Genomic DNA, 27,569 nt, shown 5'->3' with positions numbered 1-27,569 from the left:
TATCAGGGGCAGGGCTCACTGTCTGGAGCTTATGGATAGTTGATATGAGTCGGTTATAAGGACAAAGCTGTGTATGAAGGTAAATTAAGGTAAAAAATATTTGAAAGTGTAAAACTGGAAGTAAACGCGGAATGTAGATTTGTATCTTCGAAAACCTGATTTTCAAAAGCACAGAAAATATTTGTAGGTCCTGTTTTAGAAACCTGACTTCCGAAAACGGGGGGCATAAGCCAGACACACTTCCTACAGTGGTCTCAATTTGCCTCCTAAAAATCTTATAGTTTACAAAGTCAGAAAACATGTTTGCAAAGACAAAATCACTTAATTTCTGCTGAGCAGTACATAAAACAGAAGGAATTGAGTAAGTGTCATGACATGAAATGTCATGACATTACATTTTCACCAATGCTTGTAGTATGGAGTGACAGCCCTGAAAACTCACCTGAAAATTCACCTCTGCTTGTGGCTCTGTCAGGTCAAATAGTGTTCTAGGGCCAAATAGTGTCCTACCTGACGTCACAATGCCGTTCCGAAGCAAGGACGCGTCCGTTGCTATGCCGACCTTAAATTCCTGAGATATTTACGCGTGCTTGCAGGAAACTGTCATGGTTGCTATACTGGTTACTAGGTAGGAAGTTTTGTATTTAGGCTTATGTAAACCAGTTTATTCTACTCTACTATTTAAAGTTTTCACTCGTTTGATAGCTAGTGCTAGCTGTCTAATTGTTTTCGTCAAAATAATTCACTTATTTAGCATCAATTTTAACAGACCGGGAAGGCAACACGTATAGTATTCTACCTGCGCGCGTTGCTGTCTCAGGAATGTCGAACGAGTGAAAAGTGTGGCCACGCCCAAATGTCCACTTTTCAGAGTGATGGCATTTCCACCCCATTGCTCCAATTTTTCTGAAACTTGGTGTGCATGCCTCATTTTTCATGAAGAACAAAAAAGCTTGATGTATTTAAAAACATTACATAAGATAGTTGAATCAAATACAAAATGGTTGAAAGGGGTGTATTTATGTAAATGTCCACATTGCCTCAATATGTTTGTGTCACTGAATCAAATGTCATTTTGAATGATGGTTTGACATCCCCCTGAAGTACTCTGCAAAGTTTCACCTTGATGTGTGAAAATATGACTGAATTACAGCTGTTTGAGCTTGGACCAAATCTTACAATCCTTGCCTTATTTTATTTAAAGATACTGAACCAGTAACTAACCTGTGTTGGCAAAGACAACATGATGTCATGTGTGCTGAGCAGTACACGGCATGCAGTAGAGGAAAGTGAGTACCTCATGTCCTAAAACTACATCTTCACCCATGAGGGAAACTTACCGTTGTCAGCCCAATGATATTAGCTCTTCCTTTGGCTTCTCTGCTGGAGAAAGTGCCGACCTAAATAGGCTAGTCAGGTCCAGCCACACCCCTACCTCAGATTGAGCCACAAGCTTATATTTATTTAGTAATAATCAAATACCTACCAAGGAACTACCTTTGTACAAAATTTGCTACTACTTACTGCTTAGTTAATCTTGGTTCCATATTAGTGTAGCCTGTGTATGGTGAAACTCCCTCGTCAAGTATTTAACAGGCCACCCGCGTCACGGAACTGCTAGCTTTTCGTTGGCGTAGTTGGTAGTGGTGGCGCTTGGGAAGTCAGAGGTGGTAAGTTCGACTCTCAGTGGGAGCGGACGGATGCCCGTATACCTCTTACGGAACTTGCAAGACTTGCATTAGCTGATAGTATTAAGTTCAGTGTTAATGTAGTATTACCTATTACTTCCTGCATAGCTACTCGTTAACAACGGACCATTATTCTAAAGTGTTACCTATTCCTTTTTAGAAGACTAGTAGTCTTCTGAGGGGGACATTTTGTGGTGGAGAAATTGCCTGACATTTCCATGACAAACCCAAGTATAATAATTATACATGTTAACATTAGTTTTTGTCTAACCAACAGTCTAATTGTAGAAACAACATAGTAAGAAAGAGACAGGGAACTGACCTTCGAGACTCATTCTCTTTTTATAACCTGGTTAAAAACGTTCTCAATCCACCCTCTGATGAGGAAGGGAAGGGTGATCTCAAATACACATTCCTATATGGGTTGGAGAGGAAAATGTTTCGCAATATCGCTGTATAAATGATATTCTAAAAACTACAATGCAGTCAAAGAACCTAAATGAACACGTACAGTTTTTTCCATTGTTTTCCTGGGAGTTTATCCAGGTGTTTTGTGGGTTTAGGTTGGTTACAGGTGCTGATCTGTGGGAGTCTGTGGAGCCTTCTGTGAGGGCTTGTAGAAAGCGCTCTACACTGCGTGACTGGATTTGATGAGGTTCTGAGAGCAAATGCTGTGACCATGTGTAGCTACCACTGGACTGGCGGGACTGCAGGCTGGTTTTGACTCTGTCTCCCACACACAACTTTCGGCACACTGTCTAGCAGGGGTGGCCAACCCTGGTCCTCGAGAGCCCCTGTCCTGCATGTTTTAGATGTTTCCCTGCTCCAGCACACCTGATTCAAATGAATGGTCATTACCTGGCTTCCACAGAGCTTGATGACAACCCATTAATTTGAAACAAGTGTGCTGGAGCAGGGAAACATCCAAAACATGCAGTACAGGGGCTCTCGAGGACCAGGGTTGTCCACCCCTGTTCTAGGAGATTGGTATAGCTCGGTGGTTAGAGCATTTGACTGCAGGTCAAGAGGTAGCAGGTTCACAATCCCCCCTAACCTCGACGTCTCCTTGGGTTAATGCTGTCGTTATTTCTCGTCCTCGTCTGATCGGAGCTTGTTTCCTTCTCCTGCAGGAAGCGGAGGAAACAGAAAAGGCAACAGGAAGAAATGGAAGCAGGTGCTTCAGTTCCCTCACATCAGCCTGTGTGAGTGCCATGATGTACAAGAAACGGACCTAACTGATTTGTAACGTTCCTTCAGGTCTTGCAGAGGTACTGAATGTTACAGCCTTTTTGGGACATTAGAGGTACATTCATAACATTCCTCACTCCTATGTTATGAATGCACCTGTAATGTACCTATAATGTCCTGAAAGGCGACCACTGAAAGACCTCAATGGAACGTTATGTATGTACCTAGAACATCACAAACAGGCTGTGACATTCAGTACCTCTATCACAGATGTTTCAGTTATGCTTCTTGTTTGCTGGTGTGGCAACCCTGGAGCTCAAGGTCAGGTGATCCAGGTGAAGTACACAGGGTCCCGCTCCCCAGTTGGCTAATGAGGACCAGAGCAGCACCTCGTCAGCCAATAAGGGAAGCTGTGGCATCAAAGCCGGCCAGTACAGCCAATCAGGGGAGCTGTGGCATCAAAGCCAGCCAGTACGTATTTCATACTGTTAACCTGCATGCATGGACACCTGTATGTAACAATTGCTTTGTTAAACATTTACTTCATATGTTTCTGTGAACCCGTTTTATGACTCCAGTCCTTGAACCTGAGAGCCACCTGACAGTTGCATATAAGTCCTCCCATTTTCACTTTCACTTTATGCAATGTGCACTATACAATTTGTATCATTTGTACTATTTGTATTTTTTGTAAATTTGTATTTATTTTTATTTTCTATTGTAGATTATGGCTACTTTATAGTTTATTGTATATTTCATTTTAATTATAAATCCCCTTAGTATTTGCTGGACTATGTACCTTTAGTATAGTTAGACCACTTATTTAAGTTTTTTAGATTCCTATGTTTAATGTATGCACCTTTCTGCACCATTAAATAATTACAAATGATCTCTTTATTATTGTGGTAATTTTTGTATTTTCTGTGTGAATGTCAAATCAGTAACCAGGTTTAATGGTTGAGAAATATCAGAGCAAATACTGCCAACTAGTGGTCAGATAGAAACAATGAACAAATCCAGACATAGCTGCCCGATACCAGATTCTTAGAGCTCATATTTATGCCACTTAATCTTGGGCTTGGCACAGTACTTCACTGCAACCAGACAAGAGTGTAAACTGTCAGAAATGTCTGTAGTTGAAACTAAAATGACATTGTTTAAGTATTTATGTCTTAATATAATTATGTAAATAAACACAAGAACTCCAACCTTTAAGAGTACCTACATACACTGCATGACACAGCATAGCATGGCAAAACATTACCGCAGTGTGACGGGGCATCTGTACCTTATATTTTTGCACTTTTGTTTTGTTTAATAAATACCCTACCTGGGTTAAACTGTCCCTGGTGGTGCTATTCTCTTCAGTTATTTACATTTAGTCATTTAGCAGACGCTCTTATCCAGAGCGACTTACAGCAAGTACAGGAACATTTCCCCGAGGCAAGTAGGCTGAAGTGCCTTGCCCAAGGACACAACATAATTTAGCATGTCCGGGAATCGAACCAGCAACATTCGGATTACTAGCCCGATTCCCTGACCGTTCAGCCACCTGACTTATACAAGGTCAAGGGTCAAAATCTGAATTAGGTCCCTGGTGACCACACTGGGTAGAGTCTTGAAACTTCTTTCACAAACCAGGTAAGGTGTCCTAGGGTTCTCCAAACCTGATGAAACAGGTTGATCTGTCTGATGCAGCTCCCACTATAGTTGCTCTCTCCCCTTGCTCTCTCCACAGCTTCCATGATTGGTTGTACTGGCCGGCTTATATGCCACAGCTCCCCTTATTGGTTGTACTGGCCGGCTTATATGCCACAGCTCCCCTTATTGGCTGACGAGGAGCAGCTGTGGTCCTCGTCAGCCATCTGGGGAGTACTTCACCTGGATCACCAGCAAACAAGACAGCAAACAAGAAACATAACTGAGACATCTGTGATGTTCCCCTAAAGCCTTACAGAGGTACTGAATGTCACAGCCTTTTTGTGACGTTCTAGGTACATTCATGACGTTCCATAGAGGTCTTTCAGTGGTCGCTTTTTCGGGACATTACAGGTACATTACAGGTGCATTGATAATGTGGGAATGGGGAATGTTATGAATGTACCTCTAATGTCGCAAACAGGCTGTAACATTCAGTACCTCTGCAAGACCTGAAGGAACGTTACAAATCAGTTAGGTACGTTTCTTGTACATCATGACACTATGGCAACATAATTTAAGGTAATCCTCATAATGATACTTACAGTACTAATAAAGTGACCAGGTCTGCACTGTCTCCTGTCAGTACTGACTGCTAGACAAAGAGAAGCCAAAGGAAGAGCTGATCATTGGGCTGACAATGGTAGGTTTCCCTCATGGGTGAAGATGTAGTTTCAGGACATGAGGTACTCACTTTCCTCTACTGCATGCCGTGTACTGCTCAGCACACATTACATCATGTTGTCTTTGCCAACACTTTTCAACAACTGTCTCTTAAACTTGGTACAGTAAACATGGCAGGTGCTAGTTCAGGATCCAGGGATGTTCAGTGAAGGGGGTGAAGTCTTTTGGACGTAACACATAAACAGAATTATAAATGGTCAAAACATCATCAAATCCGATTTGAAAATGTCAGATTCAATGTGCTTTGAGAATGCGCTTTGGAAATGCAATTAAAGTTGAAGTGAACAGGTAAAAGGCCTATATAGCAAACACTAGTGCCACAACCAATACTTGATAAGGTTTGATGAGGTTTAGGAGTTAGGCTACTGTAAATTGATATTTTCCCTAACAAAAGGAAAGAAAAAAAACATGAATCGGATCACAAAAGAACGGGATCCTTTTTGGAAACTGAAGCTTGAATTTTGGTGGTTTGGGAATCATTTGTAAATATTTGAGAATTTGTTCACGTTTGACATATTGCCAACAAAAGAAACAGGGCAGTTTACAACGTATTTTAAATGGAATGCCACATACAGGCCATGCATCATCCATTTAAAGGTAAATTGTCAGTTTTATTTCAACTGCTTCGTGTTAATCGATTGAGATTACATCTCATGTACCCCTCCTGTAGGGCTTTTGAAAACACATAATGCTGCCGTGAACCACTAGATGGCGACAAGCTTCTGCAAAAGATAACAATCATTCAAAAAGCATGAAGTGGCCATATTATGAAATTAAAATAGTTTACTAATGGTGTTTATAAATCATTGAGCAAGACGTATTTAGTCTACATATAAGTGTTTCTTACAATAGTTTCTTTTGAACCCAATATAAACTAGCACGTCACCTAGACTTTTATACAGGCAGAATGCATAAAACATTATAATGCATTGAGGCAAATTAGTGCATAATTTCACAGATTCATTCAGAGTGTAGAAAATATGAAAGAATAGTTGCCTATATTTTAGGAGATTAATAACAAATTGCTTGTTGCTCTCTCGCCACTCTCAAAATCACCCCAAAATGTAATGGATTAGACGACGGCATGAAAATATTGTTTGGTAGGGTGCACGAGTCTGTCCCGTCCGGTTTAAGCACCAAACAGGTTGTAAAAAAAAGACAAACAAAATATACTGTTTAATTCTGCCCCTTCTCCTAATACTTGTTTTGCTGGCCCATTATCGAAGTATTGGGAAATCTGTCAAAAGTGCATTCTGAATTCAAAGTTTGATTGCTTGAAATAGATCAAGATTGCTGAAGATTTACTTGGACTGGCATGGGCTATTTAAAATGTTTTATTAAATACCTAAAGTTTAAAGTATAGGCTATCACTCACATTGTGTTGATGAGGTTGGTTTAAGCAAACATGCAGGTTTGCGAAAATACCTTGGTGAGGGTTTAGGGTTTGAAATGTGATTTGCCTCCTTCATTATTAATAATATTAGCATATTCCTCATTTATACGGTTGTAAGGCATATTATTAGTTTAATTGTTGTCGTATTAGGAGTCGTATTCGTATGTTTTAGTTATTATCATCACATTCATCCCATTTTAGGTGGAGTGGGTAACCATGTAAACTGACTATCAACATCGGAAAGTAACTTGAAACGTGTTGAATAAATGTAGGCCTATTGCATCAATTTACCTTTTGAGAAATATTTTTCTCAGACTCTCGTTTCCTCTTGAGATCATTTTCAGCTTCCGAAGTTACAGGGGCTAAAGTACCATAAATATTTAATGAAGGTTGCTTTAGAAGATATAGAAGATTTTCTCAAGGCTAATTAATTAACGACGGTCTATTTATCCCGCTATGAAAATGGCGATTTTATCATTAATAATATTATTTCTTTTACCATGGAACGATGTCAGAATTACATGATTACAAAAACAATTAGTAGGCCTAGTTTTGTTATAATATTTATTATTAGTATTATTATTATTATTATCATCAGTAGGCCTATTATTATAATTATTTGTATTATTATCATTATGTTTGTTTTATTTCTTCTGCTATAATGACATGTAGTAGTTGGCGTTGACATGACAAGCGCCTGCTGTCAAATCTCACCGAGTAGCGAGCTCTCAAAATGAGGAGATGATGATATCTGACGGTTAGGAGCAGGAGGACGAGCATGTTGTTTAATAAGGTATTTTCAGTTAATTCATACGAATTATGATTGTAACAGGGGTTGCTATTTATTTGATCATAGGCTCTTATGCTCATAGGCTACTCACTGTAACTGTGCGCGTGTTTGTGAGTGAGGCCGTGCGCGCTTGTGACAAAGTGTGGTCCTGTGAGATCATGACGGTCAAATCGCTCTTTCTGGTCATCGCGCTTGAGTTGCCTGTTCCGCTTGGTCTGCTGTTTTAAATGACGCTTGATGCTGGAGATTGTAAGTAACTGAGACGGTTGACTACAAAACACCAAACTTAATAACTGAAGTGTTTATCTTTTAACTGTGACCCTGAGTTAACGCGCCTGTGCTGGAAGGTCCTGATGCTCGGATCAACTCTTACAAATGAATAGCTGCTTAAATTACTGAGTCTCTGATCTGTTCAAAAGTGGGCCAACGTGCAAATTGTCAAATTAATCTGGAAAGGCAATGACACACGGACTACGTCCATGAACATGCAGGGAACTCATACACGCGGAAATCTTTTCCGGCGAATTCAAAAAATGACGCAACGGATGACTTTGACCAATGAGAAGCCACACATCATTCTGGTATTTAAATTACTATTTCCTTTTAAGGTCTGGTCTCCGCCCTTGTCAAGTCCACGCGTGTCCCCCCCGAGAGCACTAGAGCTTTCGAACCCGAGAGAAGGTGCGCTCCACTGGGACAGAGGCAACATAAAGACACGGGGAGGGAGGGAATGAGAGTTCTTGCTACCCAATCCCCCTTTTCCCCTGGGAGAGCAAGCCTTCCATGGTCCGTCCCTCCCTCTTATTTGATAATCATTTCATTTTACTCCTTTTTGAAGCAGTCGCTTGTTTTATCCCACTTTTCATTTCACAATCCCGTGCTCGTATGTTCGACTTCTTCTGATCAAGCTGGGTATCGCCCCTCTCTTTCCTCCCGACAACAAGGTCTCCTAGATCCCGGTTGATTCTTCTCCTTTGAGATGCTTAACTGTTCTAACACTCGCCCTCTCTCCACCCTCTTTTAACTTGAGAGACCGGTTAAGCTCGAGCGAACTGAACTGGGGCTGGAATTTAAAATAAAGCGGAAAACCCAAAGGGATACGGCGCTCGTCTTTGGATAAGGACCGCTATCGCGTTTCCCCCTTGTTGCACTTTGGGGAAGATTCTTCCCTTTTCACTTGCTCGTCGTTAATCCAGGTGGCCTTGCTCTGAGTCTTCGGGAGGATTATTTCGCACGTTTTGGTGAAGAGAGAGATCCCAGAAGGTTACTTTCATGTTCTCCATCCAGGACAGCCTCCCGCGGGGAGCTTTGACCATGAAAGAGGAACCCCTCACGAGTGGCATGACACCGGTCCGATCGTGGATGCAGAGCGCGGGGATATTGGACGCGAACACAGCGGCACAAAGGTAAACATTATCTCAATATTCACGGTAGACGGTAAATGGGGTGATAGAATTGTCTGGTGCGGCTTGCCCAACTATGTTAACCGTTTTGTCAAGACGATTTCCTGGCATCATGTTTTTTTGCAGGAATTATGAGATATCGATCACGTAACCAACCATTATAGGCTTCATCATATTAGAGCAATCCATCTGAACATTTGTTTTTACAATCAGGAGACAAAAAATGGTTTTATGCAAATAATCACCATCACCCCTGAATGCACTGATCATCCTATACATTACAGGCGTTAGAGGCTCGTGCTTACATCCAAATGTACTAAGGCTCCATCCCAATTTAAACAGCACATGACTCCATCCCGCAGCGGACCTCGCATGCGCTCGTCCACCGCAAAATATCTTGACCCTTCAATTTTAGATGGTGACCAAAAGTTTGATGGCGCATGAGTTATTTTGTCAATGCTCCGTAGCGGGTTCGCTTGACTGTTGGGATGTCGCTGGAACTTTAAACGCTGCAGCTCGAGGCACAAACTTTGTCATGCTCATGTGCCAGATATAGACATGGTTTTGCTGAGTGTTCATAATTAAAACAAATCACCCAAAATAAGAAATAGAAACAACCAGTAGCCTATTAGTGCTCACAAAAGCAATAGTTTAGCATTCAAAATGTGAGTGATCTGTTGCTTATAAAACCTAGCCTATATCTATAAAATATGCAAAACTTCCCCAAAAATTGTTTTGGGTCAACAATAGACTCTCAAAGGAAGTTGTATTTCATTCTATGTAGCCTAATTCTCCAGTGTCGTAATCATATCAGGCGCTTTTTATCAAAAACTTGAATTTAGGTTTTGCGTCAAATTGTGGTTCTGTCAAACTCAGGCTTTAAAAAACTGATTATATAGTTACTTATAAATATTCATGAATTATTGTCCACTGTCTCAACATTGATCCACAAACCTATAATTTTTTATGTTTTATCCATGTTATGCAATTACTAGAAATAGAGTTGTGGGTGTCAATATCTCTTCAATAAAGTCTCACTACTTTTCAAACCAATGCTAAGACAATCTGTGGTGAAAAGAGGATGAAACGGAAAATATGTATTTAACTAATAGTCCTTGATTTGTTTAGCTCAAAGTGTCTGTAACAACTGTCAAGTGTTTGTGGGTCAAAATAATCTACTGTCAAAAGTATTAAATATCAAATGTCAAAAAGTGCATAACCATTTTAACTGTCGAATGTTTTTCTCTTTTACGTGCGTCTCACAATTTAGTACAAAATGAAACTTCATGTCCCGTAGAACCAATGACAGCGACTTAAAAACCCGCCACTTGACCGCGGATTAAACCTTTTACGCATAGTGATCCTGTGTGCTTGAAGGCGAGAGTTTGTTATGTTTGACAACTTGAGGGGGGGGGGGTCAATAGATTAAGCATTTAATGAACCAGGTAGGCCTACATAATTTTCCTTTCGAGTGTCACTCCGTCGCACACGTAGACAGCCTCAACCAGGGGTTCAATACCGATAAACAGGTCAACTGACACCCGAGCGCTCACGGGTGAGCGCGTGCGACCTTAGCCTGGAATGCGGGGGGCTGGAGGTTGACCCAACGGAACGTTATCAAGTAAATCATAATACGGAGTTACGCATTGATTTGCAAATCTGTAGACATTTTTTTTTTACCGTTTCAGTGATGGCATCCACAAAATGTAAACACAATTTCCAACATACTAGCGGGTGTCTATGTTGAAGTTTATTATCGATTTTACTGCTACCGTGGTAATCAATAGTTAAGTCCAGTAACAGGCTATTTGTATAGCTTGACATAAATGAACTTTTTAGATTTTGTGTTCATCATAGATATATTGCAAAACGTATTCACATAAATAAATTGTGACGTTGAAAAGGTATTGATTGAAAAAAAGACATTGTATGAAATATCACTTAATCACTTGTCAGTGTTCTAATATTTTTCTGAATATATTTTGTCCTCATAAACTTGGCCTAAATTTCACCAGTGATGAAATGGAAATTGAATTATTGTTTGCTTCCAAAGCATATGAATAATATTAAATTGATGTACTGTATACTGGACAGCAGAGTTCATCCATTGAGGTTTTACTCAAGGTTTGGCCATTGAGGTTTGGCCAAGTATTGTGTGCTGTTTAATCTCAAAGACAGACCCAGTAAGAACAGATAGTACTGTATAAAAGATCACACCCTGACAGAAGTAGAGCAGAGTTCACGTCAGTCAGTCACCAAGCAATTAGAGGAAGGCAGTCTGGAGTACTGGGAAACCAGGAAACCTTCTGATAGTGTCAGCCACACGTTTCATGACACTGTTTAGCAAAATGTACGTTTGTGGTACAAGTGTTTGACGTGAATGTGCTTTAGATGTCAGTTGCGCACCATTGTGGATGTGTCTCTTCAGGTGTGAAGAATATTGGTTATGGATAGGGTTTAATGATTTGGAATTGTTTATTTTTTAGACTCGCTTTATAAAATGCACCTGTAGATAAGTGCACCAGCTATTTCTCCTAGATCAAATTTCCATATTTTCTGTGAGTGGTTGTGTATAGAAATGTGTGTGTGAGTGTGCGTAGCTTTACAAATGGACACGTATGCACGGAAGTGCACATTTGTGTGTGTGTGTCCGTTTGAACGTGCGCGTTTAAGTAAGTGCGAGTGAGTCAGTGAGTGAGTACTCCCAACACAACTGGGAAACTGATTTCACTTGACCCTCCCAGTTGCCTACCCTGACACTGTAAAAATCGAGCAAAGTGAATGATGTTGCCCCCTTGCCTTTGTGTGCTAGCGAGGGGCTGGACGCGGGAGAAAAGGGCAGCTTAGCAAAGAGCAGGGTTCCCAAGCGAAGTGAATGAGGGAGCAGGAGTCAGACAGGGATCCGAGGTGAGTGATAGCCGACCAGGGATTCGATGTCCCGGGCACCATCCGTCACAGCCTCAATCATCCTCAGTCAGCTGCCTCAAAGTAAGGAGAGGATGCTCCCTCGCGGCCCCTAGGCCATGTGGGAAGAGGTTCAAGACAGTCTATTTGCCCCCGCAGGCTTGTTTTGACTGTGTGGCGTTGATAATACTTCACTCATCATCCGGTGGCAGTTTTTCGTTTAATGTTTCGGGACTGTAACTTATCATCTTGTGTGAGCCCTCAGAGGTCAATGGAAACATTTAACATGAAAGGTTTAATCCTTTTTTTATGTCTTTTTTTTCTTCTCTGGTGAGAAAATGCAGTTGAAATGAAATTTGCATTTGTCAACACCACTACAAGCACACGCACTAACAATTAAACCCAAAAGCACGTTGCTCAAGGCCGCGTTAAAAGTATCAGATAATTAAAAATTGCACACACTTCCTGTTTCAGTCTCGTTACTGTAAATTCTCTCTAACACATTGTAAAAATGTGATAACATGATTGACTCTAGTAAATATAGTTTAGACACCTGACTTAACTCTTTGTATCAGACTGTCAAAACCAAGTCGCTCGTGCTGTTTACCGGAATCCTGAACTGAAACGTGTGTGTGGGTGTGTGTGTGCCAGCTGCCCCCATAAACGTGCAAACCATTAGTTGACTTGTGTGAGGGTCGCCATCCTTCTGACCTCGTTAGAAGTGTGCAGGTGACCAGCTAATGGATTCAGCTCATTTGAGTTGCTGAGCTATGCACATAGGTGTGTGTGTGTGTGTGGGGAGGGGGGATATACATGTGTGTGTGTAAGGGAGGGGGGATATACATGTGTGTGTGTGTAAGTGTATGTGATATGCTTGTGTGGTGTGTGCGCGTGTGTGTGTGTGGTGAAATGTGTGTATGTGTGTGTGTCTGTGTGTACATATATCCATGAGTTTAGGAGGCCTTTTCTGATGCGCATATATTCTAAACAACCTGAACGTATGTTAAGAAGTATAAGAAAGTTGAAAAGAAAGCTCATACTAGGTTTAGAAAGGTTTACCGTCAAAAACGTTTTCAAACTGGTTTTGAAAAAATAAAGACAATTTGATGCAAAAAAAAAAGACAATTTGATGAAGTGATATATTGAACCTTTTATTATACAATAATTTATGTTCTATCTTTAGCTGAACTGGACACGACTACATGTATGGCCACTTTGTATCACACCTTGCATTATAGACACTAAGACACAAACGCTTGAATTGACGCACCAATAGCATGGTGTACTTCCCGTTCACCTTTTGGAACCAGGCAGCGAGTCTCACCGTGAGAGTAGAATAATGGTCGGTGACTGATTTTCATTTGTGCACCTTAATTGTGTGTGTCATTTGTAATGATCCCAGACAGTCCGGGGAAACAGAGGTTCACAGTTAGAATAGCGCAGCTCTTCATGCAGTAATTACTAACAAATTAGTCCTCGGGATGCAAGGGCTTCACTATAATGGGACGCCTTTTTTGGGGAGTACAATAAGGTTAACTGTGTTTACTGTAGAAACAAACCATGATGTGACTGTTTTAAGAGTATGCTGGATGTGCATTTAAGACCCAACAGCACAGCTGTATGTGTGAACATGTGTCAACAGTGTCAAGTGTAACTGCAGGGGTGTTTAATTACATCTTTACTGGCTGTATATTTATTCTTATCTATCAGCGTAATGTAACAGAGTTTGCAGATTACAGTAATAACTTGTCCGCTCAATAAATGCATGTTTGGTATTCTCTCGAGGGTCACTAATATTGTTGAGATTTTGAGATATGCGTCTCTAGTGATTTAAGAAGTCTGTAAAGAAATAGTACTGTTCCAATGGAAACAGACTTTAAAATGAAATATAAAACCAAAACTAAATATAATAGAGATAAGGTTTAACGTAGTGTGTTCGAGTGTGTGTGTGTTTGTACTTATATCGCTTATAGGTTGAAAAGATTGTTAAGACAAGGTGTTTATAAAGCTTGAGAATGAGATGAAGTTGATATCACTATGGAATACAGTTTAGTTTTTTGTGTGTATAAGACAGGAGATGTATTACTTAGATAATAGTCCATGGCCAGTCCTCAATAAACAGAAAGACGGAGAGGAGGCAAGAGGACAGGTGAAGAGAGGAGAATAGAACAGAGACAAGGGGAGAGGAGCAGAGATGGATGAGAGGGAGGGAGGGAGGGAGAGGAAGAGAGGAGTGGGTAAGAGAGGAAGGGAGGTGGGAGGAGGGTAAGGTAGAGAGCAGAGAGCAGGACTGGCTGAGAACGGCTGTTGATGGGTTTCATCCCGTGACATAACCTCCTGACTGAAAGCATCCGACACTACGCATCTCTTCTCCTCTGGATCTCTGATTTCGAAACACACACAATCACTCTCACACACACACCTACACACACACAAGCAAGCAGATATGCACACTCAAACAAAAAAACATGAAAACACAGACTATAGCTGTCCTCACAACGTGTACCAAGCTCCCATTCATTAGCTCATATTACACGGTTAATAAGAGCTAACCCAACACACACACACACACACACACACACACGGTTAATAAGAGCTAACCCAACACACACACACACACACACACACACACGGTTAACAAGAGCTAACCAAACAAGCGCATGGGAGGGAAGAGAGCAACTACCTTCCTGTCTGGGCAAATGTATGCTGAAGTAATTGAGTATCCCAGCATAAATTACACTTTCCTGCTCGCACGCGCATACCGTACATACGCAATATGTGCATATATTACGTGCTTCCCCTGCGCACACGCTCGCTGTAGCAATTAGCGAAGGGAAATGTTTACTGGTGAGAAACTGTGGGATAGAGTCTTGGTTTTCTACATGTCTCTCTTCCTCCCCGCACTCTCCTGACACCTAGAAACGCTTCTCATACGAAGCCAAACTGGTTACCGCTAACTTGAGCTGCTACGCTCCTCCAATGAGAAGGAAATCCAAGGTGGTTTGTTGACAATGTTAAGCATATTCACACACGTTCTGTACGTGTTGGAGCCTCCGTGTTCTGCAGAACGTGAGCAGAACTGAGGCAGGGTCACTAACAGTGTTTGCTTGTCCTACAAACGTTATAGGATTGATACTTCTTATATTAGATGAACACAGTGGTACTGATGTGGTTAGAATATTTGTGATTTGTGTATGTGTGTGTACATGTTTGAATTTCTGTTTCTCTGTGTGTGTGTGTGTTTGTATATGTTTGGGCGTGAGTATTTGTGTTTGTGTGTGCATGTCTGTGTGTGTACAGTAAGTATGTGTGTGTGTACTGTGTGTGTGTGTGTGTGTGTGTGTGTGTAAGTGTGTACAGTATGTGTGTGTGTAAACAAGGCGATGCTGTCTGCCTCATTAGGTGCTGGTGTAGCTAGCAGTGGGCCGCGGTGGTTAAAGACTGTGTAGCTGGTCACACCTCATCGCCCCACTGATTAATGCCAGGGGGGCCGGGGGCTGTATGCACAGAGCCTGCTGTGGTGGCACAGGGGACCACACACACCCAGGGGGGAGCGAGGAGGGGGGCCGGGGACTGGGGGGCCGGGGGGCCGGGGGGGGTTGGTCATGGTAGGGGGGCTGGGGGGGTTGGTCATGGTAGGGGGGCTGGGGGGCTGTAGGTGCTTATGTATCAGGCCTCTAAATGGCTCGTCATAAAACTGTTTTTTTTTTGTATAATTTTTTTGTGACTTGTTGATGTTGCAAGGATTTTTTTTGTCGTTTGCTGAAAACACGCAAGGACAAGGGCACAGAGATGACATACATATGGTCAGAATAATGGATGCATGACGCAACTTTATGCATATGCATGCATTTACAAATGCTCATTAGCATACAGTGAATGTACGCGAGCAAACAGACACAGACACGGCACACACACACACACACACAGACACACAGAGACACACACGCCCAGAGACACACACACCCAGAGACACACACCCAGAGACACACACACACACACAGATACACACACACATACAGACACACACACACAGAGACACACACACATACAGACACACTACACGGTGTCTGGTGAGGTCGTCAGATCTCCCTCCGCATGTTCATTAGGGCTCTCAGAGTAGTGGTGCTTCTTCATCTCTAGGAGCCTGACGTGGACCTGAGCACAGAGGGACCCAGGCCCGGGCCCAGGCCCGGGTTACCTCCTTCATTCATCACTGTTAACATCTGCTGCTCTCCATTACGTACTGGAAACCTATAGGGCCAGAGTGGGTGAGCTGTCATGACCGTGATAATGTCCACAGGCACACTGACTCACCCTGTCATTTTCTGTTTCACTTTCAGTAATACAACTGACTCTTGAGATCACTATTACTCCATTCAGCCCAGTTCTGAAATCTTAGTTCAGATTGATAGTCTAAAATAAACCCTGCATCCTGTCCTGAAATGACACACACTGTCTATCTGCTGGTGAGCCACAACACCTTGTTTTTGATCGTATTTTAAGGGCATTGCTTATCGTTTGATCAGATTTGATATTAAACCCCAGGTGTTAAAAGCAGCCCGTTCACTTGGGTCTGGGACAATCATTGGAACCATCATGGTGAAGCCTACATGGCGGAACCCTGATGGCGGAACCTTCACGGCAGAACGTGAAAACCAGCATGGCCTGTCCTGTCTCCGTGGGCAGCAGGAAGCTGTCAGCTCCCATGTGGAACCGGCCAATCAGACGACCTGGCTGCGGGTGACGTCTGGCCTCACCACGCCTTTGAGCCCGTCTACACGCATGTGACCAAACCTGCCTGTCTCTTATATAGTTAGTGTCAGTGCCGAGAGGTAACAGGCCTGTGTGCACTGAGCTGTGAGTGACTGTGGCTGCAATTAGCATGATTGAAATAATAACGCTAATAAGCTTTGTGAGGGGACGTGGAGAGAGGGGAGAGCATGTTAAGACTGGCTCTGCCTCCGAGGTGCTTTCTAGACTCCCTCCTCCGCTTCCGCCGGAGCTGCCCGGGTCATGGGGTTACCGGGCGGGTAAAGAGGGTTTGGTTTTCCGTCAGGAAGTCACGTGAATATGACTGAGACGTACATCAAGCGCTGGTGAGGGAGATTGTTATTTTTTTCCCCATCGTACTGCTTTAAGAGTGTGCTGGGGCGAGGTGTGATGCAGATACAAATCAGTATTATTTATTGTCCTGCATCTGTGTATCGTACGCCACTGTAGATACAAGAAGACGAGGATCGATACTTTTGTCCTCAGGCGATGCCTGATATTCCACGCAAAACAAATGCTGTCGTCCGTATAGTTCATCTTTTTGTCTTTAGGAATCCGAATCTAGGAATCAGCTTTCAACAAACTGGGCTACAAATGAGGCATTAAGTATTGGTAATAGGAGAGCAAAAAGGTCATGACTGTGTTAATCTGCTGTCTGGGGAGTAGAACTAGGAGCACAGAGAACAAAGCAGGCAAAATTCCAAAAACAACATCTACAAATGCTGCACATGAATAAATATTTATGCATAAACAGGCACTTAGATCCTTGTATTGATCATGTATTTGTGCACGGATTAATAGGAAATGATAAGAAAAATCCAAATATAAATACGTATTGTTTTGCATATGTTTTTATCAGCAGCCCGTCTTTTCTGAGCAATTAATAGCATGCTTTGCTGAACATAACTAAATAATTTTACATCGATGGCTCAAAATAATACAATTAAATCATTAATGCAGCACAAGACTTTTTACATTTGATCCATCAAATGTTTTCTCTCTCTCTCTTTGGCAACTACACAAAATCTTCACAATGTTTTTGTTTTTCTCAGAGAAAGGCTGTAGGTATTAAGGTTTTTCAGTCTTTCCAACATCCCAACATCTTTGCCCTAAATCAGCTAGATAAAAACCTCTATAACAAGAGCTTAAAATTCTATAACAATAATAAAAAAGAAAATCCCCGTCAACATTCAGATCCACACGTACATTTCAAGATTACGCTTAAATACAATCCCCTTCTCTATCACCGTGTCTATTGTGTGTGATGTGTGTGTGTGTGATATGTGGGTCCAGTCTGTGTGTGTGTAAGTTTGTCCACGTGTGTGCGGAAGTGTTCAGCTCCAAAGAGAGCGCGTTGTCCGAGGAGAGAGAGAGCGGGGAGAGTTTTGACTGACAGTTAAAGGGGCCTGACGTAGCGATGCCAGACCCCTGACGTAGCGATGCCAGACCCCTGACGTAGCGATGCCAGACCCCTGACGTAGCGATGCCAGACCCCTGACGTAGCGATGCCAGACCCCTGACGTAGCGATGCCAGACCCCTGACGTAGCGATGCCAGACCCCAGCAGCACCCTGGCGTTTCTGGCAGGCGGTGAAGCAGATGCAGCAGTCTGGGGCTCCTCGCTGCAGCCAAATTCGACCTGTCGAAGAGACAAAAGGAGCGCATGGCACGCGGGTGGATGTGACGAGGAGGCCAAATGTCTCCTGTTTCTCACCCGACGTTCCTCCTCCTCCTCCTCCTCCTCCTCCCTCGTTCTCACTCCACTCTCTTCTGTAGTTCTGCATTAGTTATAGTTTTGAAAATAAACTATGAGTTTAAAGGCAGGCAGTGTAGGTGGGGATACCTGGATAAAAAAAATATATATATATTGACGAGGTCAATCAGTTGCAGTATTGTGAGAATTGTGTATTAACAAATGTTGTTCTTTCTTTCCTTCTCTCTTTTCCATCCCCTTCTTTATGTAACCATACACATTACCCCTCCCTCTCCTCCCCCCTCCCTCCTTTTCCTCCCCCACCCTCCCCCCACCTCTCCTTCCTCCCCTCCCTCCCTCCCTCCCCCCCCACCTCTCCCCCCTCCTCTCCTCCCCCTCCCTCCTCTCTCTCCTGCTACAGTGGCGTGGGTCTGGCCAGAGCTCACTATGAGAAGCAGCCGCCCTCCAACCTCCGCAAGTCCAACTTCTTCCACTTCGTGCTGGCGCTGTATGACCGGCAGGGCCAGCCCGTGGAGATCGAGAGGACCTCCTACGTGGACTTTGTGGAGAAAGACAAAGTACAAGCAACACGCACACGAGCATGAAACACTCTCTCACATACTGTACACATCTTCACACACAGGCACTAATATTAAACAGATTATAGTAAATAATGCATGGCATAGTCAAACAATATTTGTTTATGCAAACACACAAGTGAATTTCTTTTTTTATCTTCTTTTCTAATCTAAACTTATGATTAAACCTTAAAGGAATTTATTTTCTTCACTGTCACTGCGCAGAGCTGGTCCGCATCCAGCTCACACACGCCTGCAGTTCCCAAGGAGGCTGTTAGGAGGCAGCATAGAGCACACAGCATAGGAGCATCAATCAATAGACATCTATCATAGTCATACATACGTATCAATCCATACGCCATCCTGGTTTTTAACTGCATCTGATGGGAATACAAATAAGTCATATTTCAAATCATTCATTTGATTTAAAGGAATACAACTATAGAAAATACAAACAATCCAAGTGTCTAACTTATTTAGCGTACGTATCAAGTACACATACAGGTACAGTTGGATCCCTAAACGTGTTAAGATGAATGAGAAAGAGGATCGTCTCAACCCCTAGGTGTTTGGTGCTGTTTTACGATTGCACCAGTAGCTACGTTCTCACTCCAGCGATCCTCCGTCAGCACTCTCCAGTCCTGCTGTCAGATCCAGCTCCAGCCCTGCTGTCTCTCCAGTCCTCCTGCCAGATCTACCTCCAGCTCCCAGCGCCCTGCTCTTGGGGGGTGGTGTTTAGTAAAAGGTTACAGCCAACAGCCCCGCCCCGTCCAGTCAGCGGGGACAGGGGCCAGCTGGCACAGACGGGCTCGCCTCTCCGCCCGTCCTCTCTGCCCGTCCTCTCTGCCCGCTCACCTCTGCCTCGACCTCCACAAGCCCCTGAGACAGCGCCCGGCCACCTCCATCACCCTGGGGCACGCACCTGAGACAGCGCCCGGCCTCCTCCATCACCCTGGGGCACGCACCAGGGCGCTACGGCATTCTTAGAGCTGCCTGGTAGAGAGAGAGAGAGAGATAGATAGAAAAAGAGAGGGTAGAATGATAGATGAAGAGAAACAAAGAGTGAGAGAAAAATAAAGAAAGGACATACAGAGAGACAGACAAAAAGAGAGAGACATATAGAGAGAGTCAGACTGAAAGAGAGAGACACATAGAGAGAGACAGACTGAAAGAGAGAGAGATATAGAAAGAGAGACAGACTGAAAGAGAGAGAGACATATAGAGAGAGACTGAAAGAGAGACATAGAGAGAGAGACTGAAAGAGAGACATAGAGAGAGAGTGGTGGCTGGTCCCAGTGCTGGCTGGTTGGGGAGCGACACCACATCAGTGAGAGAGTCTTGGCCCGGTCACCAGGCACCTGAGGCACTGCCACTCCTAAACCCTGTTACCATGGGAAACCCTGTAACCAGGGGGAACCCTGTAGCTAGGGGGAACCCTGTAGCTAGGGGGGACACTGTAACCATGTGGGACCCTGTAACCAGGAGGAACCCTGTAAATAAGGGTGCTCCAGAACACAGTTACCTGACAGGGGCTAATTAAAGGGTAGTGACACATTAAATAGTTTACTCACCATTTATAATTCTAGTAAATACTTAAAAAAAATCATATTTATATATGTTGGTTAGATACAGACTGTGTATAGTTTAAGACGTGTATAGAACGTCATTTGATTTGTAATGAGTTTAGAGCAGGTGTGAGTTTAGTGATCAGGGTTGGGCTGAGTGTGCTGGCAGATGGAGGTAAACATGTTTATGGAGATTAGAGGGCAGATTGAAATACAGCATCACAGCATGGGCCTGTGGGTTCTGCAAATACTCTGAAAACACGATAGATTTACTATTTCATAAGGCAAACCAAATCAGAGTTGGGATTTTCCTTTGGGTTCAAGGAAAAAAGATCGTTCTCCAAATACATATTTCCTCAATTACACCCCCGCCCTCTCCACCCGACCAAACAGCACCAAATATATTTGATATATTCACGTGCCAGATCTGTCCTTTTAGATTACAGTCAAGCTGTTTTTACTTTACGCCAAAGTACAATACCTCCTAAAATAAAAGTACTAAATTACTTGTTATGGGATGGTTCCAGGATCCTGCTGTTTCTTCATTCAGCGTTAATCTGAGTACCAGTATTTCCCACGGCGCTTGAGTTCCGATCAAGATTACGGCCAGGGTGTTCCAACATCTGCTTGGATTAAGACTCCGAGGTTGATAGGGTGGATTAAGACAGATGATTCTGAAATTACAAACTGCTCACTTGAGTATTCTACAACTCTGGCCGACGTTTCATCATCATGTAATCCCTGTCTGGGCACGGAAAGAGGGTAGCCTATGCTTTAAATCTCGTTTTCTTTTTCTTTTTTAACTATATTATCTGTTTCAGGAATACAACGGAGAGAAGACCAACAATGGGATTCACTACAGGCTACAACTACTCTACAGTAACGGTAAGAAAACATTGCACAGTAGAAGTAGCCTATATTAACGTGAACTTGTTGCTAGCGAAACAGTAGGCCCTATGCGCAAATACATAGGATACACGAGATACAAACATTTAATCTGTTTCCTGAGACTTTCTGAGTTGTTCTGTAGTCTCAGTGGGTTTGGTAGCTTTATAAAGTTTAAGTGAGAACTGTATTAAACGGTATTAAACAGACGTAAACTCGTTTTTAAGTAGAATATGATAATCCTTAGGACATCTGGAATGATAGGACTCCAAAATCCCACACTGCTGACCATCAGAGAATAGTTATTACAGCAGACTTGGGCATTAAAACACACAATTTGGCTATGAAATGCCACGTTTAACTTATTTAGAAGTTAGCAAAAGCAACAAGAATTTGGCAACCCTCTTTGAAGTCTCCAATTAACAGGTGTTTCTTTTCGTCCGATTTTTTCCGACCGCTGCCCTGCCACGTTGGTTTCACAATTATGCTCCACCGCGGTGCGGCTAATAAAAAACAAGCAATTGTGATTGATATTTAATTTGTCCGTGAATGCAAACTCCTTGTTATCCTTGAGGAGAACAGTCAGTTTGACGACAGGGTTGGGTGCAGTGAACGCGGTAGTTTAAACCGGGTACGACATTAATAATCCAAAAACTCCAGAGCGTGCTTCTGTTTGTTTTTGCTGAAGGGGGTTAGTATTGCTCGGTCTAGTCTACATGACAAGCACTACAGATGAAAAACACCATAAATACACTATAGGGACACACGTAATAATATAATTCATTTAGAGGACATCATTACAATTATATTTTTGTGTGTGTATTAGCCTGAAATAGCATTTCAAGGAATGTCACTATTGTTATCACTAGATAATAAACAAGTGAATTATTTAATAAGTATAGTCGGCTATATTTATTAAAATGTATTAATGGAGATATATGGTTCTACGGATTTTAACCATGGAACTATTGTATGTTGTATGTCTTGCTCTGATAGCCAAAAGCTAGACTATCTCTGCTAAACTATGCTAGGAGGCCATGCTGGATCTAACTGTGTTTCTGCTGTGTTCTACAGGGATCAGGACAGAACAGGACCTGTACGTACGGTTAATAGACTCCATGACAAAACAGGTAACTAACCCTTATCTTGTGTCACACACTCACCTCAGTCCATGTACCTGTCGCCCCCCCCCCCCTCCCCCCCCCCCAGGGCAGTTAGAAACATCGCTGAGCTCAAGACAAGCAACGCTTCACAATTTACAGTTGAAGCTGGGGCCCAACATAGTCCATAATCTCCGCCACAGTTGTATCCGGTAGTTTACCGTCCCTCCAATCCCCGTGTGGACGTGGTCGCCGCCCCCCTCGCTGTGTCTCCGTGTCAGGCTGTCACTGGTCGATGTGGCAACCAGGTCCTCGACACAGCGCCAGCCACGGAGACTGATCAATACCCCTTAATGTGCTGCAGCCACGGCAACCTGGAGACAATAATCCTGACAACATAGGGGGGGGGGGGGGAGGAGGAGGCTTTCTCTGCTTGCCAGTCAAAAACCTCCCTCCCTCCAGCCCCTGCCCCCACAGACAGACTGTAGTGGGGCAGACAGTCATGTCGGCCTGCAGACAGACAGACTGTAGTGGGGCAGACAGTCATGTCGGCCTGCAGACAGACTGTAGTGGGGCAGACAGTCATGTCGGCCTGCAGACAGACAGGCCAGGAGGAGGTGGGAGGGTCGATTGATCGCCTGTGTTGCGTGGTAAAACCTCTCATGCTGGGAAATGACCGTAGATGCCGAATCAGCTGTCGTACCTGGAGTGTTTTTAAATGCCAGTGTGAAAAGGTTTTCTTTCATAAAATTGAGTCGAGCTTGAGTTGGTTCGAGCTTTAGTGTTTGATCCAGTTTTGATGGATGTGACGACATCCCAAGTCCTGCCATCCTCCTGACTTTGTGCCAGATCCCCACCCCCCTCTGTCCACACGGCCCTCAGAAGCATCCAGCCTGGCCTGGGTCTGGGGGAGGGACGGGCCCACTTGAATCAGAAATGATGATGTATAAATATCGATCTGACACTCCCCCCCGCCCGCCCGCCCGCACAGCCCTGCTCTCCCCTACCCTCCTGGCCAAATTGGAGGATTTTAATATAGAGGGAAGGAGACAGGGTGGAATCAATAATGCAGAAGTGGTCGTTATCCTAAAAGTATTGTCCCCTTGGGGTGTGTGTGTGTGTGTGTGTGTGTGTGTGTGTGTGGGGGGGTGGGGGTGACACCTGACTGTAAAGGTGGATGAGGTAGTGGCGGGTCACTGGAGCGAGATGTGTGGGTGGAGGTATGTGAGGTGTGTGTGTGGTCATACTGAAAGACAGAAAGAGAGAGAACACAGGAAGGAAGAAAGACACAAATATGGAAAAATAGAAAGAAGAGTGAAAGTGTGTTTCTGTGCTGCAGTGTTTCCTGTGTGTCTCTGAGTGTACGGCATGTGTGTGCACCCCTCAGAGAGAGAGAGAGAGCCAGAGAGAGAGAGAGAGAGAGAGAGAGAGAGAGAGAGAGAGGGGAGAGAACGAGAGAGAGACAGACAGAGACAGAGAGAGAGAGAGAGAGAGAGAGAGAGAGAGAGAGAGAGAGAGAGAGAGAGAGAGAAAGGGAGGGAGAGAGAGAGAGAGAGAAAGGGAGGGAGGGAGAGAGAGAGACAGAGAGAGAGAGAGAGAGAGAGAGAGAGGGAGAGAGGGAGAGGATGAAGAGAGGATGAAGAGAGGATGACTAGAGGATGAGAAGAGGGGATGAGGAGACGGTGTGAAGGGAGGATGAGGAGAGAGGATGAGGAGAGAGGATGAGGAGAGAGGATGAGAACAGAGGATGAGGCCTCACCTCTCCATGCTCATCCGTCATCTTGCGGTGGGGAAGACAGCTTGGTGGAAGCATGCCCAGGGGGCGGGCCTTGCTCTCTCTCAGAGCTACGGACTGCCATCTGGCAGGGGATTCTGGGAAGGATTCCGGGGCCGTGCGGGCTCCTAGTCTCTTTACAACAGTGCACCGCCCTCTCCATCATCCTCCCCCTCCTCCTCTCCCCCTCCCCGTCCTCCATCTCCCCTTCTTCCACATCCTCCCCATCCTCCTCTTCCTCCCCCCGTCACCAGTCTCGCCTCGTCATCCTCTGGGTTCCTGCCTTCCGTAGCCTCTCGACCAGGGTTCTGTGTGACGATCACTTCCAGAGAAGGACAGGAGGTTGTTCCAGCGTGGTGTTGTTCACACGCCCACGCCAGCCCCGACAGGGCTGCAGCAGACTTGTGTTAGTTCACTGCTGGACAGACTGCTAGACTGACACTCAGACCGCTGCTGATCTAAAGGCCTGTTCTGTGATTCCCCAGGCTATCTTGTACGAGGGCCAGGACAAGAACCCGGAGATGTGCCGGGTGCTGCTTACACACGAGATCATGTGCAGGTGAGTCCACACACTTCTCCAGGGTCAGGCCCTTATTAAGGAAACCTATTTGGTTTAGATAGAAGAGCCTGCTGTGTAATTATCTGCTCACAGTGTGACCCATGGGTGGGGGGGCTGGAAAGGGGATGTGTGGTGTGTGTGTGTGGAGGGGGGATAGTTGGGCACAGGTCTGTGGGGGGTTGGGTAGTTTCGTTTGGGCCTGGTAGGTGTGTGCGTTGGTGGGGGCGGGGGGGGGGCGTGTGTTAATTATGCAGTGGAGGAAGTGTGTGTATATGTTATGTTTGACTGCGTGTGTGGAGGGGTGGGGGGGAGGGGGGGTTCATGGGGAGCGCCATCCGTTGGCCCCCCACAGGAGCCTCAGCTGGGCCGAGGACATCCTGAGGGAGGAGAAGAGAGGGAGGGATACAGGGAGGAGAGAGAGAGAGAGGGAGGGATACAGGGAGGAGAGAGAGAGAGGGAGGAATACAGGGAGGAGAGAGAGAGAGGGAGGGAGGGATACAGGGAGGAGAGAGAGAGAGGGAGGGATACAGGGAGGAGAGAGAGAGAGAGGGAGGAATACAGGGAGGAGAGAGAGAGAGGGAGGAATACAGGGAGGAGAGAGAGAGAGGGAGGAATACAGGGAGGAGAGAGAGAGGTAGGAATACAGGGAGGAGAGAGAGAGAGGGAGGAATACAGGGAGGAGAGAGAGAGGTAGGAATACAGGGAGGAGAGAGAGAGAGGGAGGAATACAGGGAGGAGAGAGAGAGAGGGAGGAATACAGGGAGGAGAGAGAGAGAGGGAGGGAGGAATACAGGGAGGAGAGAGAGAGACAGTAAACTCCAGACCCAACACTTCTTCTCCACCACTCCCACAGTCTTCACCCAGGCGTGAGAACGTCCCAACCCTAACCCTGCTGTTCTCCCACACACTCTGAACAGCCCGACCATCTGCATGCTTCAATATTAGGAGCGTGTGTTTTGTGAAGCAGTCTTGACAGGCTGTTTCCTGAAGCAGGCTGTTTCCAGGCTGTTTCCTGAAGCAGTCTGTTTCCAGGCTGTTTCCTGAAGCAGTCTTTACAGGCTGTTTCCTAAAGCAGGCTGTTTACAGGCTGTTCTCTCCTTCCCGTCTGATTATATGACTCTGTAAAGCCTCCTGCTGTAGTTGAGGTACGAGACACTAGGCTTGGTGTGTGTGACCTGTGGTTCAGGACACAGGGGTCATCTCCGTCCCCACGTCTCGTTGCTAACCCTGCAGACATGTCACAGGGTGAGCTGAGGGGTGAGCTGAGGGGACCGTGGGCCCTGACGTCCCGGTGAATCAGTCGACCCATCGCCGTTCCCTGGACCTGGCTATGAGAAGGTCTCTTTGTCTCCTCAGAGATCCCAACTCCGATAGCAGCTTCATTTTCATAATGACGCTTCAGTGAGAGACGTCATGATATGATTGAGGGTGATTATTAACTACCTGTCCCCTGATGAATGGTGTGTTTCCATTCACTAATGAGTAAAGGATGAGACAGACACTCCCTGTGTTCATCTTCTCTCTCTCTAATTATCTCTCTCTCTCTGTTGCTTGGTGTCCCAGGTGAGGAGGAGATGACTGAGGTGTCTTTATTTTGGCCCTCGAGGTGTTTCCACCTGGCTCTGAGCAGAGTAGAGACAGGGTAGATACAGGGCAGAGAGAGAGAGAGTAGAGACAGGGTAGATACAGGGCAGAGAGAGAGAGAGAGAGTAGAGACAGGGTAGATACAGGGCAGAGAGAGAGAGAGTAGAGACAGGGTAGATACAGGGCAGAGAGAGAGAGAGAGAGTAGAGACAGGGTAGATATAGGGTAGAGACAGAGTGACCTAAAGCATTTTTAACAACAAAGGAAATAAGTTCATACAAATAGCACACTCACTATTGTTTCTTCATCTGTTGTTAAGTTGAATGGATGTAAATAAAGATTTCTATGAATGGGACTGTGGATTCCATTCTACAGCGATCTGTGGCCATCATCAGCTTGCAGTCGGCCCATTCCTAAACTGGAAGCCCGCGCTTCCAGAACCTCAACCGTGGCACCGTGCAGTTTGGTTGGCATAGGCCTGTCACAGAGGACCGGGCCTGGGCACGGTCTAGCCAGCCCTGGGCCCTGGGCCCTGTGTACCAGCCTGCCTGCCAGCGGCTGGAGCAGGGCTGAGAGAGAAAGAGAGGGGAGAGGGGGAAAGGGGGAGAGGGAGCGATAGAGATAGAGGTTTACCATGCCTGCCACAGGCGTCCTTTCCCAGCCAAGCAGACTGGCACAGTGCTCCAGGTCTGGCCGCTGCCCGCGCACACAGACTCCTGTGATTACAGCACTTGCCCTTTGAAAACAGGCCCTGCATTCACATCCATTCCCTTTCCCTCCCAGTCTTATCGCACCCCTGTGATTCCACACACACTGTGTTCCCACTGTGAAGCTGGTTTTCATGTTCCTCTGGGACACGCTGAAGACCAAGTGGGGTTTGTTTCTTCATGTGTCTGTGGGTTTTTTCTCTCTCTTTCTTTCTGTTAAAGCAAAGCTGTGATCGTTGAGCTTTGACACACTGAGGCAACTTTCTTTGTCGCTTAAGTAGATTCCACTTGTGGGACGACATTTGAAGTGTCTTTCTCTGGCGAGCAGAGAGACGGGTGGTAATGATGCTGGTGTGACCGGCCAAAACTCGTTGTCCTTCGTTGGCGAGAACGTCCTCGCCAGGCATGCTGGCGGACTTCCTGTTTCCCTACCGACAAACGTCGCAGACGACTTTCTGCGCGTCAGACGAAGACACTTCTCCCAATCTCTCTGCTGGATCTTTCTGGACTTCCCGAACACTCCTCCGAAGCTTGAGGAGTACTTCTGCCCCAAACAATGAGGACCGGCCGGTACTAGCGCAGGCAGGTCCAGCTAGCACGTCTG

General features: G+C 44.8%; 1 protein-coding gene across 1 annotated transcript in view; it reads left to right on the top strand.

Moving 5' to 3' along the window:
• Positions 1-8,259: 8,259 nt before the first annotated feature.
• The window catches only part of LOC124470385 (transcription factor COE3-like), a 24,830-nt gene continuing 5,520 nt past the window's right edge, over positions 8,260-27,569 (top strand). The window contains exons 1-5 of the mRNA XM_047024240.1: positions 8,260-8,847; positions 18,635-18,791; positions 21,178-21,241; positions 22,316-22,371; positions 24,601-24,674. Coding sequence (XP_046880196.1) covers positions 8,714-8,847; positions 18,635-18,791; positions 21,178-21,241; positions 22,316-22,371; positions 24,601-24,674 — 485 coding nt within the window. The 5' untranslated portion in view covers positions 8,260-8,713. The remainder of the gene's footprint in view (positions 8,848-18,634; positions 18,792-21,177; positions 21,242-22,315; positions 22,372-24,600; positions 24,675-27,569) is intronic.

This window comes from Hypomesus transpacificus, chromosome 1 (genome assembly GCF_021917145.1).
Source record: "Hypomesus transpacificus isolate Combined female chromosome 1, fHypTra1, whole genome shotgun sequence".
Lineage (NCBI taxonomy): Eukaryota > Metazoa > Chordata > Actinopteri > Osmeriformes > Osmeridae > Hypomesus > Hypomesus transpacificus.
The sequence above is the reverse complement of the archived record's forward strand: the minus strand, read 5'-3'. Positions and strand labels throughout refer to the sequence as shown.